An 18599-nucleotide genomic window follows, 5' to 3' on the forward strand; every position below is an offset into this window, starting at 1 on the left:
ACTCTTTACTTGTTTCATGTGATCTAAGTCACTTGCTCTCTTGAGTAGTTGACTATCAATTTTTAATTCAATCTCTTGATTAGATTAAACATTTAATATTGAATATAGCACAAATTAAACAAGTTATTTTTCATATGCACTCTTTGAAGAAATCTCTTATCTTTTTACTTCATTTTTAAAACTTTAATAACTCACAATATAAAAAGTAAAGAGATGAAAGATGGATCATGAAGAGTGCTTCTATTCATATGATTTGTTAGTGTTTTGACCGTTGAGTTCAAAATACAAATAGAAACAAAATCAAAATACAAGTTGAAGAAAAGGAAGTTGCCTCGAGCTGCAAGATGCAATCTCTTGCATCCTTTGGCACCATTATAGTAAGTTCTAAGTGATATTAGGTGAATGAAATAGATGGACTTCATCTTTGTTTCCAAAGATAAACTAAGCTTTCACCTAGAATTTTAATGAAGCTAAAGAGGAAGGGGGATGGATTGACGAAGTGGCAGAGCTTCAACTTGGAAAAGTTTCTTCGATCTAAAGTTTGTGTATAACACTAAGCTCTTGTGGGTTATTTATAGATGTTGAACTAAAATATCCCTAGCAACTTCGTCTGATTTTGTTTAACACCAAGCTTAAATTTCATGCTTTGCTGCATTATTCATCTTGTCACAAATCCATTGGATCTGGCATAATCTAGATTTAGTGTCTACCAACTTATTGATTGGATGGTTACTAACCATACTTGTCGTCTTATGGTTTCATCTCATTGCTTGTTCATTTTGTGGTCTTGTAGTTCATCGTTTGATGTGTTGATCAAGTGAAAGTATTGATTAACGATTTTTCTTCATATTTCTTTTGACATTTCTAATCTCTTCGTCTTTTCTCTTCCTTGATCATATTCCTACATTCAAAATGTTAAAACTCATAATAAACAAACATTGTAATCTTTTATACACTTGTGTTGGCATAGTAAAAATTTTGATATAAATTCATCACATTTTAATGTTTTAAATCTCAATTTAGTTTCATTGGTGTTTAGTTTTGCTTGTGTAGATCGTAAGCACCCTCCATATCCGAACCGCTTAAAACGGTCTGGTCCGAAGAATAAACCGCGTCGTTGGCACAAAGAGGCTGAAAAATGAAGAATTTTTTGGAAAAAAAGGGACCAATTTAGACCGCTGGTGTAGCAACAAAAAAAGGCAAAAAAAAGGCCAAAAAAAAAAACCTTCTTCTACTGCCCTCCCGCCTCTTGGATTTTGGAGTTTCCATTTCGGTTGCATTTTCTCTACACCACATTTTCTTTCTTTGCTCAAGTATGTTTCTCTCTCTCTCTCTTAATCTCTTGTTTCTCTTCATTATGTTTATTCACTTTTAAATTCATTTTTCTTTGAAATCTGTTTGGTTGCTGAGAAAACTGTGCTGGGAAACTTAGAAGCATCGAGTGTTTTCGAATTCTGTAGTTCGTTTTCAGCATTTTGTTTAGGAACTACTGGATTGGTTTGAATTAACTGCTTATTTGTTTACTATGTTGAACTTAAGGTATTTATCAGACACCGGAAGTTGAAGAGAGGATTTTAGTTCCAGTGGTATATATTTTTTTGGTTTTTTTTTTTTAATTTTGTTTTTCTTATCAAATGGAACATACGTCTCCAAGTGAACATACTGTGCTTTTCGGTTCCTATCATTAGTTTTGAGAAGCTTGGGTGTGTGGATTTGACGAGAATTTTGCAGAATCTAGTAACACATGCCACCATCGGAACCCTAATTATATCCGGAATTTAGGGTTTTTATCGTGCCGGGCAGATGGTTATTGAAGACGGGAAAAGCAATGGCGATGGCTTTCGAACTTACAAGAGGCGGAAGCAAACTAGGTTGACTTCTGGGAGTGAATGCGATGAAGATAGAAAGACTCACGTTGAAGCTGCTGGTCAACTTGTGGTTCGGGTTTCTCTCTTCCTTTCAATTAATTATGTGCACCTATTCCATTTCTCTCCAAATTAGTTTATCCTTGTGTTTCTTTACTACTTTTTGTTGGATTTAAAGTTGGTCTCGTACTTGTACTAAATAGACTGTAAGTTCTATGAGATGTAACTAAACGTGAAACCTGTTAAATTCTTAAAAGTATCAAGGAAAAGTCGGAACTTGAAATTTTGGGTTCGGCATACAGAATTTAACCTTTGAACAACTTATAAAACTTAAGGACGTCTAAACCTACTTTAAGTGCATTTGTTCCAAAGGAATAATGAGGGTGGTTGGGGAAAGCTGTTCATCCACTTTCAAATTTTCATTGTCGTACGACTTCATACTAGGTAAAGAACTTTTAGGAACCAGGGTAGTTATGAGATGCCTTTATCCCACATTGGATAGAATGAGATGCCCAATATGGTACTTAAGTGGCTTGGCTCTCCCATCTCAATAGCTGACTTTTGAGATGTGGTTCTCCAAGGTGCTTAAGTACCTAACAATGGTATCAAAGTCGATTGTTGACGTTTTGGAGTGGAACCGGCAAAGTGTTTGGACTGGGTGTGGCCCCGAGTGAAGTACCATCGGAGTAGCCATTGGGATGTTGACTTTCGTGGATGGTATATTGTTAGGAACCAAGGTAGTTATGTTATGACATTTGGCCCACATTGGTTGAAATGTGATGACCAATGTGGTACCTAAGTGGCTTGCTCTTCCATCCTAATAGCTGACTTTTGGGGTGTGGTTCTCCAAGGTGCTTAAGTACCTAACAAATTATTGTCAGATGGTAGGATACTTGGAATGTAGAGTTGCTGAAACCATATTCGATATGATGACACCCTTCAAGATTTATGACATTCTTTTGCATTAGGAATTTGTAAGAAAGAATTAATGCATTGATTGTTTTTTAGTGGAAGGAAAGGTTTAGTTGTCATCTAGTTTCAAGTATACTAGGGATTGTACATATGTGGAGCCCTTGCTCTTATGTTTTTGTAGGTATTTGGTGGATTTTTTTTATCTAAGTCATTATAATTTTGTATTATATATATATATATATATATATATATATTGTTAGATGGTATATAATTAAATTCACCTTCACCCACTAGCTTTAGCTTTTGGGTTTATTGGTCACTAAAAATGATATTAGAGCAGGTGGTCTAGAGAGGTCCTATGTTCAAATCCCTATATTGTTGTTTCGTCTCCATTTAATATTGATTTCCAGTTGTTGGACCTTCTTCATATTTCAAGTTCACAAGTAAGGGTGAGCGTTAGATGATATATAATTAAATTTACCTTCACCCACTTGCTTAAGCTTTTGAGTTTTTTTTTTGGTGATTTAAGATATATATATTCCAATAAATCTTGCATCCTTCCTTTAGCTAGACGAACCCTCTTCCCCCTGAAGGTTAAGGGCTTTCTAGTTGTCCTCCCAAAGATTCCCAGAACTCTTTTTTTGTTTCTTCTGGAACGAGTCGGCTAATATATAGGATGAAAGTATGATATTCAAGTCATAAAAAGAAGACGAAGACAAGAACAACAAGAAGAAGATAAGATTGCTCCTACAGAGCCGGAGTGGTCCAAAATATAAGTCCTACGCCTTCTATGCGGTAAAGCTTCTTCTACTTATGCCTTTTTTCGTGCTTCTTCTTCTTGCCCAGCCTTGGAATAAATATAGAAAGAGAGCCTACCATCAAGTTGCCTTATAAAAGAGGGTAGATTGACAATATAGGATAAAGAAAAGAGATAGGGGGCAGAGGCAAGTGTATTCCATCGTCTTGCTCTAAGCATTGATTCCGGGCTAGCGGGAGAAGCTAGCTTACTAAGAAACTGTATGTTCAGCAATAAAATACAGTTGTGATGAGTTAAGCACTGAATATTTGTTTCTAATTGCCATTTACAAAGTGATTATGGAAGTTGAGTTTTGGGATAGGATCAAGTTGTTTGCCACTAGATTAGGCATGCCAAGATTTTTGTGGTTTTTTCTTTAGAATTTTATTTTGCTGAAATTTTTCCGCAAGTTTCTTCTTCATTTCCCAACGAAGTGAAAAGTTCACATTTGTGACGGTTGACTCATGGATTTTCTTCTGTAACATTTGATAAATAATTTCTCATAGGTTTTCTTTTCTCTTAAGTGACTCTGCATTTCTTTCTTTTGAAAAGGATACCGAAACTTTTCATGAAATTAATGAAAAGAGACCAATGCTCAAGAAATGAGATAGAAGAAGCTAAAAGCAGAAAAAGAAAAGAAAACATCAAACCTTAGAGGAAGTGAAAGTTGATTCAGTTCCTCAAAGTCCTAAAAGACAGCAAAGGGTTGCCTTCAATAATTTGTAATTCGGAGCATTGAGACCTTCTTATCTTTGTTGAAAGAAAACTTTGTCCTGAACATTCTGCAACCACTTCTTGAAATAAGACTTCAAAATTTTGAGTTTCGAGAAAAAGACAAAACCCGGCTGACCTCTCAAAATATCATTGAAAGAAAAAAAGATCAATCGATGACTTCTAGTCTCTCTTTAGAAGACCAAACATATAAAAATAAAATTTCCATCAATGCACCAAGAAACATCTTAATAGAAAGAATGTACCCTCCTTTTGAACTTCTGCGGTTGTTTTTTATCACCTTGTATTCTTGAGATGATTAACATTTCTTTCATGTTTGTTTGAAAAGCTAAGGGTCTATTTAGTATCTCATCAAGAGGCAATTTTGTTTTCTGACTCATAAACATCGAGTAAAATGAATTCATTGAACCTTGTTTGGTGGATTTATTCCTGAAAATGATATTTGAACTCTATGACTTAGAGAGTAGAAATTTTGAGAACTTCATTTATTTCTAGTATTGTCCGATACCGAATCTGCTACTAAAAAATAGAGTGATGGAATACAACTGTCTTCCATTATGTCTCTTATTTTCAATACCTCTATCAGCCTTGGGACTAAGCTCAAGTGTAGTATGTTCTTGTTAGTTTAAATCCCTTTATTTTCAAATTTATGTTGTTTTAGTCCCTAAATGAACGTGCCATAGGTTAGGTAGAAGTTCCATTGTTTTCTTCCTTGATGGTGTTTGGGAAAATTATTTCATTTATTGCATTCTAAGGAGAAAGCTTGCAATGGTGCTTCCAACTACCACAGTGTTATTTGTGAAGACGTGGCTAAGGATGTATTCTCTTCCATTATTTTGGAGCCTAGTTCTTTTAAAGTTTTGATGCTTATTGGGTGCATGCTAAGACCGAATTATTTCAACTTGTTGTTATTAGATACTTATGTTTAGGGTGGGATAGGAACATTGTTTAGATAGGAGTTCAGACATGCTTGACAATGAAATAGGAACCTATATGAATGACTTTAATTGACCGGCACATTATTGTAGGAAAATGAGGACCTTGTCAAACTGAAGGACATTAAAATAGAGTATTTTTTATTTATATATCTATAAGAAGATTTACACATGGTTTATATTCATTTATATATGACAGTGATTTTCTTAATGAGATTATCTGTTCGTCTTATTGCACCTATTTCCTAAACACTTCACTGCCGCTGTTGTTAGTATTCAAAAGCATTACAGTTTTTTGTTGTTTGAAGTTTTGGTTCTGGGCCCACTTTGTTTTGATATGGGGAGACTTTGCACGCCTCTATACTTGCTTCAGGGACGTCAAGAACTTTCCTTTATTAGATTTCCATTTGGAGGCTTGAACTAAAGACGTTGCTAACCTTTCTTAAACATCCCAAATTTTTGCTCATGGGTTTCCTCCTTGGCCTTGGGATTATTGTGCAGTTTATTACACATTCTTTAGGGGGTTCACAATTTGAGGACAGAAGAGAAGTTATTTCCTTTGTGATGTTTTTCTTATTTTATGGGAACTTGGGAAGTTTGATTGAAGATAAATAGATCAGTTTTCATACAGTTATTGTAATCATACAAATAAAACAAAGAACCATCTGCTTTACATAGATTCATCTGACGCAATGGACTAAAAACATATAATTTTTCTCTATATGCATGTATGTTTAGATGCTCTGGTGTAGAGTGTGTTGGTTTTCTCTCTTCTCAGTCTACTTACGTTTGTGGCAGGCTGTTGAAGAAACTTTACACACGCTAAGAGGCATTGGCTCATGTGAGCATGTCCATTCTCCAATGGTCAATTTAGATGAGTCCCCTGAGGACCTCTGGAGATCTGTTTGGTTACAGCAGATATGCCAGTCATCAGGTGTCATTGGTGGAAATGTACCAACGTGTGTCCAGGATGGCCTTGCTTCTCATTCAGGAACCAATGACCGCTCAAGATTTAGGGTTAGCTCCAAATATGTTTTCAAGTAGATCTTGTGATGGGATCTTCTTCTTTTGGTTCGGTTTTTAAATCACTCTTGGTCACCTCCTGTAATTGTTGTGCAGAAATTTGATGCTCAAGATGCAAACAGCAATAATGACCTTGCACATACTGGATCAGTGTCTAGCACAGTTCAGATGGCATCTCATAGAGAAAATGGTGATGTATCAAATGGATCATTAGAAAATTCAAACAGATGTAGTGTTAATGAGAGTTGCCGGCGAGCTTTCCGTAGTATTATCGATTCACAGAAGTTCGTCTCATTGTGTAAGCTTCTATCTGAAAATTTCCGGGGAATCAAGGCTGATAATGTTTTTGACTTTAGTCTTGTAAACTCGAGGATCAAAGAAGGGGCTTATGAAAATTCATCTGCGCTCTTCCTCTCTGACATACAACAGGCAATGTTTGATTATCTTGCTTCACTTTTTATTATTACTTTATTTTACATTTTTGCTGAAATTCTTGTGAAACATTTTATTAATCATAATTGCTTATAAAATGAATAGATATTAATTTCTAATGCGAATCAGCTTAATGTTTTTCTTCTCCCATTTTCTCATGGGTAATGCCTGCTTTTTTTTTTCCCTATTCCTGTCAGTCCCTAATATCTACTTCAGCAGACAATCAAGCATAGTGTTTCCTTCTTACTGTATTTTATTTGTTCATATTGAAAAAGCTTGTGTAAAGTTTCATTTTGGAGATGATGGTGGTGTATGGGGTGTCAACCTAGTTGAGATGTCCGGGTGCACCTCTTGATTCGTAGCTTTATGTTTGTTGTTTTCAATTGTACTTTGAGCTTTAGTTCATTTCATTATCTTGATGAAGAGGCTTGTTTCTTGTTGAAAAGAAAATATTGAAAAAACTTGTATAAAATTGTTTGTTTTCCTTATTGCACTTTTCTTTCTTCAGGACTCTCTTAGACTGTGTCTGGATTGTTGCTCAAAATATGCTATTTCCCATTTCCCATTTCCCATTTCCCATTTCCCATTTCCCATTTTCTAAACTTACGGAAGTTTGTATAGTATTTGTTGGTGTTGGAATTGTATTTTCGACTATAGCTGTACTTCATTACTTGTCTTGATTTGGCATTATATAACAGTTAATGTTTGATTTTCTTTAGATATGGAGAAAGTTTCAAGCAATTGGCACTGAACTGGTATCACTGGCAGAAAGCCTCTCAGACTTTTCCAGAACTACCTATCGGGAAAAGGTGAAAACAAGTTTCTTCAGCGGTTGATATGATGCTATATGAATTGTAGACTATATGTTTTAATCATCTCTATCCTATTTTCTTTTAAGAATGCTGAGTGGTCTGGTCTGCAATCTATTGTGGTTTCTATTAGTTTTCAACCCTTTCATCTTGGATTTTCTTATAGCTTCAAACCTTGCAGGTGGGAGTTTCAGGGCGCAATGTATTTGAAGATGGAAAGCACGAGGTAAAAAGAGTTTGTATTATGTCGCATTTTATATTATCCTATTAAATATTTGTACAAAAATTTATTAACTATGTTGCCTTATACCAATATGTGAGAAAAGGAGGATTAAAAGGTATCGACACCACATAGTCGGGTGTTGTTTAATTAGACCGTATTTAAATTTATAACTTTTTTTTATTCAAATTAAGTTCTGTAATTGTAGGTCAAATTTTAGACTGTTTGTACATTCGCCGAATTCTCCTTGGTTAGCTTCATCCTCAATAGTCACAACTGTCATTTACCACTTTTTTCAACTGTTCCAATACTCCACTATATGACATCTCATTTGGGTCTTGGGATCTTGGCTCTATAGGTCTCTACCTTTTTTTTTTTTTTTTTTTTATATATCCGTAAGTGTTCAAGCTTGCTTACATCCAATAATCTTACGAGGCAACCTACTTGATCCTATAACATTTGGGTCTTATAGATCTCTATCTTTTGAGTTATCGACCTCATCTATTTGGTGCTGTTTCATGCATGTATACTCTTTCGTGCTCATCCATGTTTTTTCTTTAAAGGGAAACAAGCCTCTTTTATTAGATAAAAATGAGACTAAAGCTCATAGTACAAAAGAGTTTTACAATGAGCAAAATAATCTAAGGACTACATATCCAATATAAAAAATATTGTTCTTGATCAGAAACATCCTTTTGATTTACAATATGTCTATCTTCCAAATGCCTAGACCAGTGGCATGATGTTTTATTATTATTATTATTATTATCATCAGGGCAAATTGCAAAAATCACCCCTAAAGTAAAGTATGATGGTAGTTGCATTTATACCCTTAAACTTTCAAAATTAAAAATTGAGACCTCAAATTTCTCCAAATTTAAAAATTGGACCTTCAAACTTGGGTATTTTATAAATTGTACTGATTATATAAGTTTTAGAATTCAATTTTTATCATTTTTAGGTCCAATTTTATAATTATTTTAAGCTTGAGGGTTCAATTTTAATTCTCTTATACATTTAGGGGCCTACTTGTTATTATTGATAGTTTGATGGTGTAATTGCAACCACCACTATACTCTAGGGTGGTTTTTGTAATTTTCTCTTATTATTTCTTTTTTTATAAGAAAGAGAGCATATATGGAGGGTTGAGGGGGACGAGGTCCCCTCCAGGAAGGCCAAAGGGCTACAAAAGGAGGCTCAAGTTGATGTTGTGTTAGATAGAAAAGTTAGACTTTTTGTTGGAATGCTACAAGAAAGGGAAGTTGGTTAATATATTTAACAAACAGCCATTACAACACTTGATAATAATGCACGGAAAACAAACGAGACTATCCTTGGTAGATAGAACTAATAAGACTGAAAAGTGACAACAAAAGCTAGCTAGAAAATCATCCAGCACCACTCCATAATTATGTTGAAGAAATAAAAGCACTCCAATTCTAGTTGAACTCTGAGATGCTGCAATTCCATAATTATGTTGAAGAATTAAAAGCACTCCAATTCAAGTTGAACTCTGAGATGCTGTAACTATGAAACTCCTTAGAGAGAATGCAGAGAGAATGCACCATGATGAAGCATTTCTGTGAGCAACTTTGAAATGATCTAGCAATTTGATAGATTTGTCATGAAAGACCCTTTAATTTCTTTCAAACCATAACTCCTGATTATCCTTGAGGTCTTATTAAGATAAGGACGTCCTAAAAACTGTCTTATAGTTTCTCTACAGTCCTCAATGAAAACCCAAGACATATTATAAGGCAGGTGTTCAACTTTACACTTCAAGCTTGCAGCCGTGGCAACTACTTCTCTTCCAAATTAATGCCACATAATGCCGATTTATCCCAATTAACCTTCTGACATGAGCACCATTTGTAAAATTCTCTGACATGAGCGCCATTTGTAAAATTCTCTGACCCGAGCACCATTTGTAAAATTCTACAACTTCCTTTAACTTTGTAAGCATGAGGCTGCCATACTTGCAAAATAAAAGCGTGTCATCTGTGAACTGATGAATGGAAACATGAATTTTTCTTTACCAACAAAAAATCCTTCTTAGAGCCCATTCTGATGAAGTCTATCAACTAGTGCTCCCAAATTCACTCACAGGGAGGAAAAAAATGGGGATAAAGGATCTCCTTGCTGAATACCCCTCGAAGCCAAAACTCTCCCTCTCGGCCTTCCATTGATGAAGATGGAATATCTTGGGTTCTTTACACAACCCATTTATGCTTACACTGTTTGCTTCACAAGATTTTTTCTAAGAAGTCCCAATCAACACGATCAAATGCTTTCTCAAGGTCTAGTTTAAGCATCCACCCTTTCTTCTTTTTAGCCCTATACTCCTTTACCACCTCGTTAGCAATAAGGATTGGATCCAAAATTTGTCTTCCTTCTAAGAATGAACTGTGAGTCTGAGTGATAATGGATAGCATTACCTTCTTGAATTTCTCAGCTAAATCCTTGGCAATTACCTTGTAAGACAAGGTAATTAAGCTGATGGGTCTATAATCCTTCACTGCTACTGCTACTTCCTTTTTTTGAATTAAACAAATGAAGTTCTCTTGGATGCATGCATTCAACCTTCCATACTTATAGAGCTCTTCGAAAAGAGATAAAAAGTTCGCCTTCAAGAGTCCCAAAATTTCTATAGGAACTCAGCTGTAAATCTGTTTGGGCCTCGGGCTTTACTTTTACCAAGCATCTTGATAACTGCCTTGATCTCCCATTCTGAAAATGAAGCAGTGAGAGCTAAATTCTGCCTTGGGGAAACGCCAGCCCATTCAAAATTCAATGGTAGGTGTCTCAAGTCCAGGCTTTTGGTGTAAAGATTTTCGTAAAAATTCAAAATTAAACCTTCAATTTCTCTAAATGATTTCGTTGACACACCCCGTTCATTAACCAATTCATTGATCAAGTTCTTCCTTTTTCTTGCCGCCAAGGATCTACGGAAAAGAGAGCTCGTGTTGGTTCAAAAAATTTAAGTCTCTTCAAACAATGTGAAACCTACGGTGTGAAATTTAGGAGAAAGCAACCATGAATTTAAAAAAAGTAGAAAACTAAAAACAAGATCAATAGTAATTAGGAACCATTTATCAGTCAGTTGGTTCGAACATAATTTTGGTTGCTGAACGTGAGGAAGGTTCTTGAATGCCTATGGGAAGAGATAAACCCCGCAGCAAAGTTTCTAGTAGCATGAGAATACGGATACTTCTTCTGTTCACTACCTGCTACAGTAGTGTCACTTTGAAAATGATGGGAGGTCTATCAGCAATAACGAGTTATTTATAAAAGCAAAACTATAGTGTGAATAATGAATTGAAATGACAATTGATGAAGCACTCTGTTTGGGAAGGAAGAAACTTGACAAGGAGTTGAAAAAATGGCCAGTCCTAACCATGAAGTTGAAGGCTACTGTTCGTAGTTAAAGGGAGGAATGTTCAGTGTGGAATACAAAAGGTAACTTAAGGGCTCATAACAAATCCGTCCACACTTTAAGGCATTAAGGTCACTATGAGAAAATATAGGCCACTCCCTTTTGAATGGATTTTGGGTGAGGTTAAAGACACTTCTGGAAAGTACTGGAAGAGCATCCCAGGACTTTCTTTTCTCCTTTTGCCCATTACTTGGTAGGGAATGGGAGGGTTCTTTTTTGCTTGGAGGATAAGCTGGGGATAGACTCCTCTGCTCTTTGTTTCCTTGTTTAGTCCATTTACCTTTGATGAGGTATCATTCTGTGGTTGATGTTATGTCTCATGCTATGACCTCTCCTTCACCCTTTTTGGAGTTCATCATCCTTTGTTGGATAGGGAAATAATCCATATCTGAAGGACTTGTTGACAGTAGGAGCTTCTCCTTTTGATCCATCCGCTTGAATTCGTAGAAGAACTGGAAAGTCGTATTGCCGTGGACATCCCAAAAAAATATGACAAATGTCCATAAGAATATCACAAAAAAGTTGATCTTTATAAAAACTACCAACAAAGGGGAATTGTACGAGTGGAACTTATCTGTGCTTCACACCCTTGTTGATCCAACTTACTCTGTGTAGGTATGTGGCTGTGGATCTAATTTGAGATTGAGAGTTTGCACAAGTTTTGATGACACTATATTCTCGCTAGTCTCGCTATCAATAATGACTTTGCACATTTTACCATTAGTTGTACAACCGGGAAAGTGAATGTCTTTGTGGATGAACTTATGTTTTTGGATTGAGTAGAAGCCTTTGAACAACACAAGAAAGTTGGTCACCCTCATTCAGTTCTAACTCATTAATATCTTCTTTGGAATTTTGCTCAATTTCTTTTTCTTGGCTTTCCTCACCTTCAACATATGCTATTGTTTATCTTTTGGGACTTTCAATGAACAAATACCTTTTTGGCCGCAATGGGAACACGTGCCAAAATTCAGTCTTTGATGGGGGTTGGATCCTCCTTGTTTATAATTTCTTGGTTTCTTAAATTTTTGTTTGTCTTTTGTGGTTGATCCTCTTTAGACCATCTGGAATTGGAGCTTGGATCTTGTTTGCTAAACTATTGGTAAGAAGTAAAATATTTGTCCCATGTATGCTTCTTGGAGCTACTTCCCTTCTGTCTCTTATCCAACTTGATTTTGGCTTTGTAAGCCATATAGATGGCTGCTCAAAGTGTGCTAATGAGTTGAAGATCCATTTGCTCTTGAATGTCATCCTTCATTTCGCCTACAAAGTGTGCAATTTGATAATTTTCACTTTCGTTGGTTCGTGTTCTTGCGCTTAATCAATGGAATTTCTCTGTGTAATCAGCCATACTTCTATTTTCTTGTTTGCACTTTTGCAATGGTTGGTAAAGAATTTGTTCAATATCGGCCGGCAAAAATCGTTTTTTCATCATCTTCACCATTTGTGGGCAACTCTTGATTGGATTCTTGCCCATTCAATGCTGGTTGATTTGAATTTGATCCCACCACGTCGAAGCGTTGGAATTCAATTTTCATGCTACTAATTTTACTTTTGTTGTTATCGAGGGTCTTCAGATACTCAAAGAAATTTTCAACGTTTTTGACCCAATCAAGAAAAGCTTCTACATCAAGTTTATCGTTCAATGTAGGTAGGTCCACTTTCATTTTGAAGTCATGATGATCTATTCTCTTGTTTTGGCTAACTTTGTTTTGAAATCAGTTTCTTACTTCTTGGTTCCTTCGAAGTTGTCGTCCGTCAAGTGGGCGTTGTCAGAAACGTTTGTATCAAAGGTGGCGTTGGATTGTGAGTCAGCTTTGTTGGGTTCTTGCAATCAGAGAGGTCTGAACAAATTTTGAGTTTCCTCGGTCGATTTCTAGTTATCTTTTTCGTTTCTTGGTTCTTGAAGTTGACCGGCTATTTGTGCACCTTCATTGCCGACTTGTCTGCGACTTCCTCTTGCCGGGAAGGTTAAACGTTAACCCATGCTTCCAATTGACGAGCAATACATTCTATGGTGAGTTGTAGATTTGCTACTCAAGTGTTGATCTCCTCCACAGTTTCTTTGATGGTCAACGATCAAATAGTCGATGTTTGAGGTGAGACGTCAATACATTCTATGGTGAGTTGTAGGTTTGCTACTCAAGTGTTGATCTCCTCCACAGTTTCTTTGATGGTCAACGATCAAATAGTCGTTGTTTAAGGTGAGACATCAATACATTCTATGGTGAGTTGTAGATTTGCTACTCAAGTGTTGATCTCCTCCACAGTTTCTTTGATGGTCAACGATCAAATAGTCGTTGTTTAAGGTGAGACATCAATACATTCTATGGTGAGTTGTAGATTTGCTACTCAAGTGTTGATCTCCTCTTTGATGGTCAACGATCAAATAGTCGATGTTTGAGGTGAGAGGATTTCTGGGTCTTCAGATTGAATCTCTGCGTTATTCCCTTTGTTTGAGTTAGTGGTGTTTCTACCAGCCATGAGTCCCTATGTCGAAGGTTGCTCGGATACCAATTATGATGGTCCTCAAATCTTGTAAATTTGTTTCTTTTAAAAAATTACTTCTATTTTGAATTAATTGAAAAGGATGGAGAAGATGCCTTTTTATAGCCTAATTCCATTGGTTACAAGTCTAAAACTAAAAAGGAAACTAAACCTTTAACTAGGACACTTAGAAAACTAAACCTTAACAATTAAAAAATCTAATTACATCAATTTTGACTCTTTGGATTTGTGGTTCAACTTAGGTAGTTTGGAGTCATTTCTTCACGGAGTTCGATTCATGCTTGGCTATGAAAAGTGGATGGTTGGAAAGAGATGTCTGAGGAGTTCCTTGTCCATCCTCTCTTTCGTAAGTCAGGAAAGTTTTTTGTGGCAAGCCAAGGTGTGTTCTATGAGGGCTTTAGGGAGAGGAACCTAGAATCTTTGATAGGTAATTGGGTAACATTCTAGGTTAATTTCCTTTTTATCCCCACTTGTATTAACACTCTATAAGTAGGACTGTAGGAGTCTTCCCCCTCATGTATGGACAGTTATTGAATAATACTTATACTCCAAGAATTCTCCAAGATTCGTAGTCTACATCAACTTGGTTCCAGAGTGCCTTCCTGAAAGGGCCTGATGGTTATTGGGAACACCAACAAGCTTCCCGACCTCTCTAGTGATGTAGAAGCATCCTTCACCACATTTCAAATCGTGAACCGAAGACATGGCATACTGGAAACCTCTGTAAGTGGTTTATTGGATTAGATGATTGCAATGCAAACTTCAATGGCTATTATGACACAATCAATTGTGGAAGATAGCCAATAATCAACCAAGAATCCAAGATTATCCTATCCACAATCAAGAAAACCTGAAAAATGAAGGGCATATTCTTCAAAAACATCAAGCCAGTCAACCTCATGTCCAAGAATGTGTAAGCAATTTGCAAGATCTTCAAGATGGAAGAAGGCAACCTAGACGGCGAAGGATTCATTTCATCCTACGAATGCGGCAAGAAACCTAGAAGTTGGGCATTCCCATCCAAGAGTAGCCAATTTTGATTTTTCATGAGGCTCTCCACATGAACTTAAAACGTGGTACAGGGTTCAAAATCAACTTCCAGCCCATCCCATGTGCCAACAGGCAACAACCTAACTTTCCCTTCAATCTTTTGGGATTTTATTCAAATTCTTCAGATAATGATGTAAGAAGAGTGAGTTAATTGGATAATTGAGTAATATTCTATGTTAATACCCTTTTTACCCACTGTATTAAAAATCTATAAATAGTAGTTTTCCCCTTATGTATGGACAATTATTGAATAATGATTCTAGTCCAAGAATTTTCCAAGATTTGTAGTCTACGTCGATTCAATGTTTCTCTGTGGTCCTCGGTGATGAAACTTTTCTTATTTACCCTTTAGGTTTTGTTTTAATTGATTAGGGGTCTGAAAGTTCAGTTATTCATGAAAAAGGAAATAGACTCTTTGGGTACTGTTTCCGTACAAGCCCACCTACTTTTATTATTTAAAAATTGTACATCACATATCTGTGCCCGTGCCATGTTTGAGATACAGATATTCAGATAATGATATTTATTATAATTTACTGCATTGTCTGGTTGGCTTATTTTCTCTTGTAGGTTCCTTTTTCTCTATGGGATGTACAGTAGAAGGTTCTGATTTTTTGCATCTTGAATCTCTTTTTTATATTCTGTATGAAGGGCCTTCAAAGTTTGGGCAACATGAAAATTTCTTCTTCCCCGAAAGGTATTTCCCCACAAGTACTAAAATATAAGGATAAGGCAACTGTAAGGAAAATATCCGTAGTATATCAGAGTTTAGTGGATAGGGCCCACCTCAAAGATAGATAGTTCGATTTCAGGTTGGCCTAAACAATTTCAGCCTTTCAGGGGTATATCCCAATTGGATATGAATGTGGCACGATTAGGAATGCATCTAAAGTCTAAACCATGTCCTAGTTATGATTTCATATTTTTGATCCCATTTGCATTAATTTGTTGAGAGGTTTGTAACATCATCAAAGCTAAATTATTAATTGTCTTCTCATGCCTCTGTATAGAGTTGGATTTTTAAAATGATTTGGTTTTTTTCTGCTGATTTCTTGTCCACTTAGGACTCTATTTGGGATTCACCCTCTCATGCTAAAGCAGAACATATGGATGGTTATGGAGCGTATAAAGTTTGTGCCTGCAGAAGTTGTGGAGAGAAAGCAGAAGGAATTGATTGTCTGGTTTGTGACTCATGCGAGGAAATTTACCATATTTCCTGCATCAAACCTCCCGTCAAAGAGATTCCCCTTAAGAGTTGGTACTGTGCTACTTGCATTGCAAGTGGATTTAGTTTGCGTCATGACAACTGTGTAGTGTGTGACAGGTTGAATACACCCACGACGCTAGCCAATGGAGTTAATGGAATTCTGGAAACAAGTGAACACAATCATTTTCATGGGGACGCGAATCCGAAGTATTGTATGGATGATGGTACTGAACAACTGAAGGACGGAAAAGATTTGGGCCCTTGCAAAATTTGTGGAAATGAAGTAGAAGGTGATGAGAAATATATAGTATGCAGCCACCTGTTCTGCCCTCATAAATGCTATCACACCAGGTGCTTGACTAAGAAGCAGTTAAAATCTTACGATGCATGTTGGTATTGCCCTTCTTGTCTTTGCAGAGCATGCCTCATAAATCAAGACGATGACAAGATTGTTTTATGTGATGGCTGTGATCACGGATTCCACATTTATTGTATGAGACCCCCTCTTGCTGCAATTCCTAAAGGAAAATGGTTTTGTAGCAAATGTGCAGCTGGAATCCAGGCAATACGCAGCGTGAAAATGGCATATGAGAATTTTGAAAACAAGCAAAGTAAGAGAGGTAAAGATACATTTGGAAATTTGGGCAAGAAACGGACAAATGGAGGTGAGGAGGAATCGGATACAGGAGGGGGAGGAATGGATATGCTTCTTACTGCAGCCAAGACTCTAAATTATGAAGAGGGTTTGGCTAACCTTTGATATAAATATTTGATTCGACAGATGGTCCTGAAGCACCAAAATTCCATGCAACTGATTGCACATCTTAATTTCGTAGAATTTTGTTTCATTATGTTTTCATCGACGTAAATTTCATTAGGTTTTGGACACTTAGATATGCTGACTTTTCAAAAGTTGTTACTTGGAATGATGTAGGGCTGTGTAAAAGAAACTTGGCACATCTTAAAATGAAGAATCTGAAAAACCAGGATGCTGTTTGAGGAAAAGGAGAACCAGGTGAAAATTAACCTTGTATTGTTTTACTCATTTTGTACCATGAAGTATATAATCTTCGGGAATCATGAGAATGTCGATGTTTCAACTCTGTTGTAAAATCCATCTAACACATGACAGTCAAAGGAAATGTTGCCTTTTTGTACGTATTCTTAGGCATTCTTTATTTCTTAATTAGCATTTGATATTTTAGATATATATTTATTTTATCATTTTTTGTAATGTATGTTATATTTTGAGATTCTATATCCATTGCTGAATTCCTTCCACATATTTTGTGCCTTAGTACATTAACCGTTTATTTTCTTAAGTAGTTCCTACTTCACAGGTTTTTTGTTCACATTTTAAAGATCAGCTTTGAAACCCATCGGATCATGCTGTACTTTGGAAAAAGTAGATATAAATATTACTGGAAAAACAGGTTTTCCATAGCTATCAATGACTGCCCATTTAGTTAAGTGGGCAAATTCAAAAACGCCAAGGTAAAATGATTTAAGTTAGGCTCTGGCTGGCATTGATGGATATGAGGAAAGTCTGACGTAAACATTGATCTTAATCTATCTTTCATGAAATTGATTTGGGAATATGTTAGAGGTGTTAAACTCTTCATAGTATCTAAGTATACTAGAAAGGGCAATAGTGTGAATTCTTGCCTTAAATTGGCACGTGCTTAGTCGTTTTGAATTTATGTGTTAAGAAGCGTGTGAGAGAGATTATGACATTCCTTCAATAGAAGATCAATATCTGAATGCGAGAGAGAAGATAAGTTTCAACAACTCCTATTGACTACTACTGAATGTCATCACAATCTCAACGCCAATGCGATTTGTTAAAGTAGTAGAGGTCATTTTGGTGTACATTGCCTCAAAACGGGTTGGGTATATTTTTCAATTGGGGATTGGAGACAAAAATTAGGTTGTAAGTTGTTCCACTCCCACCCCATTCTTTGAGCTCTACTAGGATTTTAACTTTCGACATTATGATTCAAGAAATTCACCAAAAGAAATGTATTTCAATTGGGAGTTTGGAGACAATTCACCAAGAAATTCACACGATCAAGATATGATGCATTGGGTTACACAGCAGGCAAATAAGAATTATGTGGAAAACAGTTTATTCACATTCATCTCAATTTTTTTATGGGATATTCATTTACAATCTATAGTAAAGTTTTGGATTATATCAATGACAATTTCTATCACTGTCTATTAATGTCACTATGCATATAATAGAGTATGTTGTAACTATTTTGTCAAATTTGTTTTTGTTTTTTTACAATTCTCCTTTTTTAGGAAGAAAAAAACATATATCAAAGTTCAAACCTAAAGATAAATCAAAATCATTTTTCATCACTTCGAATTACCCTTCCTGTGTGTTTTTACGTTGGCATTTAATTTTATAAATCCAAATAGAATAGAATCTCATATTGTGTAATTGGAATAGTCGTTGAATCCAGAACATATATAATTTGTATGAATATAACACATGATAATATATTAGCCAAACATAGTTTTTCTCATATCCATTGTTTAACTATTAGATGAGTTTATAATTTAAATGATTCAAAATACATATATAACTAAATTAATTTATAGTTAATTGGCTAGGGGTGAATTAGAATCACGCTATATTTCTCATCTCAAATAAGAATAAACAATGGAACTT

The 18599-nt window shown here is 35.8% G+C and overlaps 1 protein-coding gene across 1 annotated transcript; it reads left to right on the forward strand.

The window, feature by feature from the left end:
* Positions 1-1200: 1200 nt before the first annotated feature.
* On the forward strand, positions 1201-17083 carry LOC103490198 (PHD finger protein EHD3). The gene is made up of 8 exons (XM_017044993.2): positions 1201-1313; positions 1540-1586; positions 1783-1944; positions 6039-6257; positions 6360-6692; positions 7415-7504; positions 7686-7730; positions 15780-17083. The coding sequence occupies exons 3-8, from the start codon at positions 1804-1806 to the stop codon at positions 16680-16682; spliced, it is 1731 nt and encodes a 576-aa protein (XP_016900482.1). The 5' UTR covers positions 1201-1313; positions 1540-1586; positions 1783-1803; the 3' UTR covers positions 16683-17083.
* The last annotated feature ends 1516 nt before the right edge of the window (positions 17084-18599 follow it).

Source organism: Cucumis melo, chromosome 1 (genome assembly GCF_025177605.1).
Source record: "Cucumis melo cultivar AY chromosome 1, USDA_Cmelo_AY_1.0, whole genome shotgun sequence".
NCBI lineage: Eukaryota > Viridiplantae > Streptophyta > Magnoliopsida > Cucurbitales > Cucurbitaceae > Cucumis > Cucumis melo.

Bases quoted from the DNA above. Each gene is read 5' to 3' on its own strand.
- LOC103490198 (XM_017044993.2), top strand. From the start codon at position 1,804: ATGGTTATTGAAGACGGGAAAAGCAATGGCGATGGCTTTCGAACTTAC. The intron at 1,945-6,038 runs GTTTCTCTCTTC...CGTTTGTGGCAG, and splicing joins CTGGTCAACTTGTGGTTCGG to GCTGTTGAAGAAACTTTACA. The intron at 6,258-6,359 runs GTTAGCTCCAAA...ATTGTTGTGCAG, and splicing joins ATGACCGCTCAAGATTTAGG to AAATTTGATGCTCAAGATGC.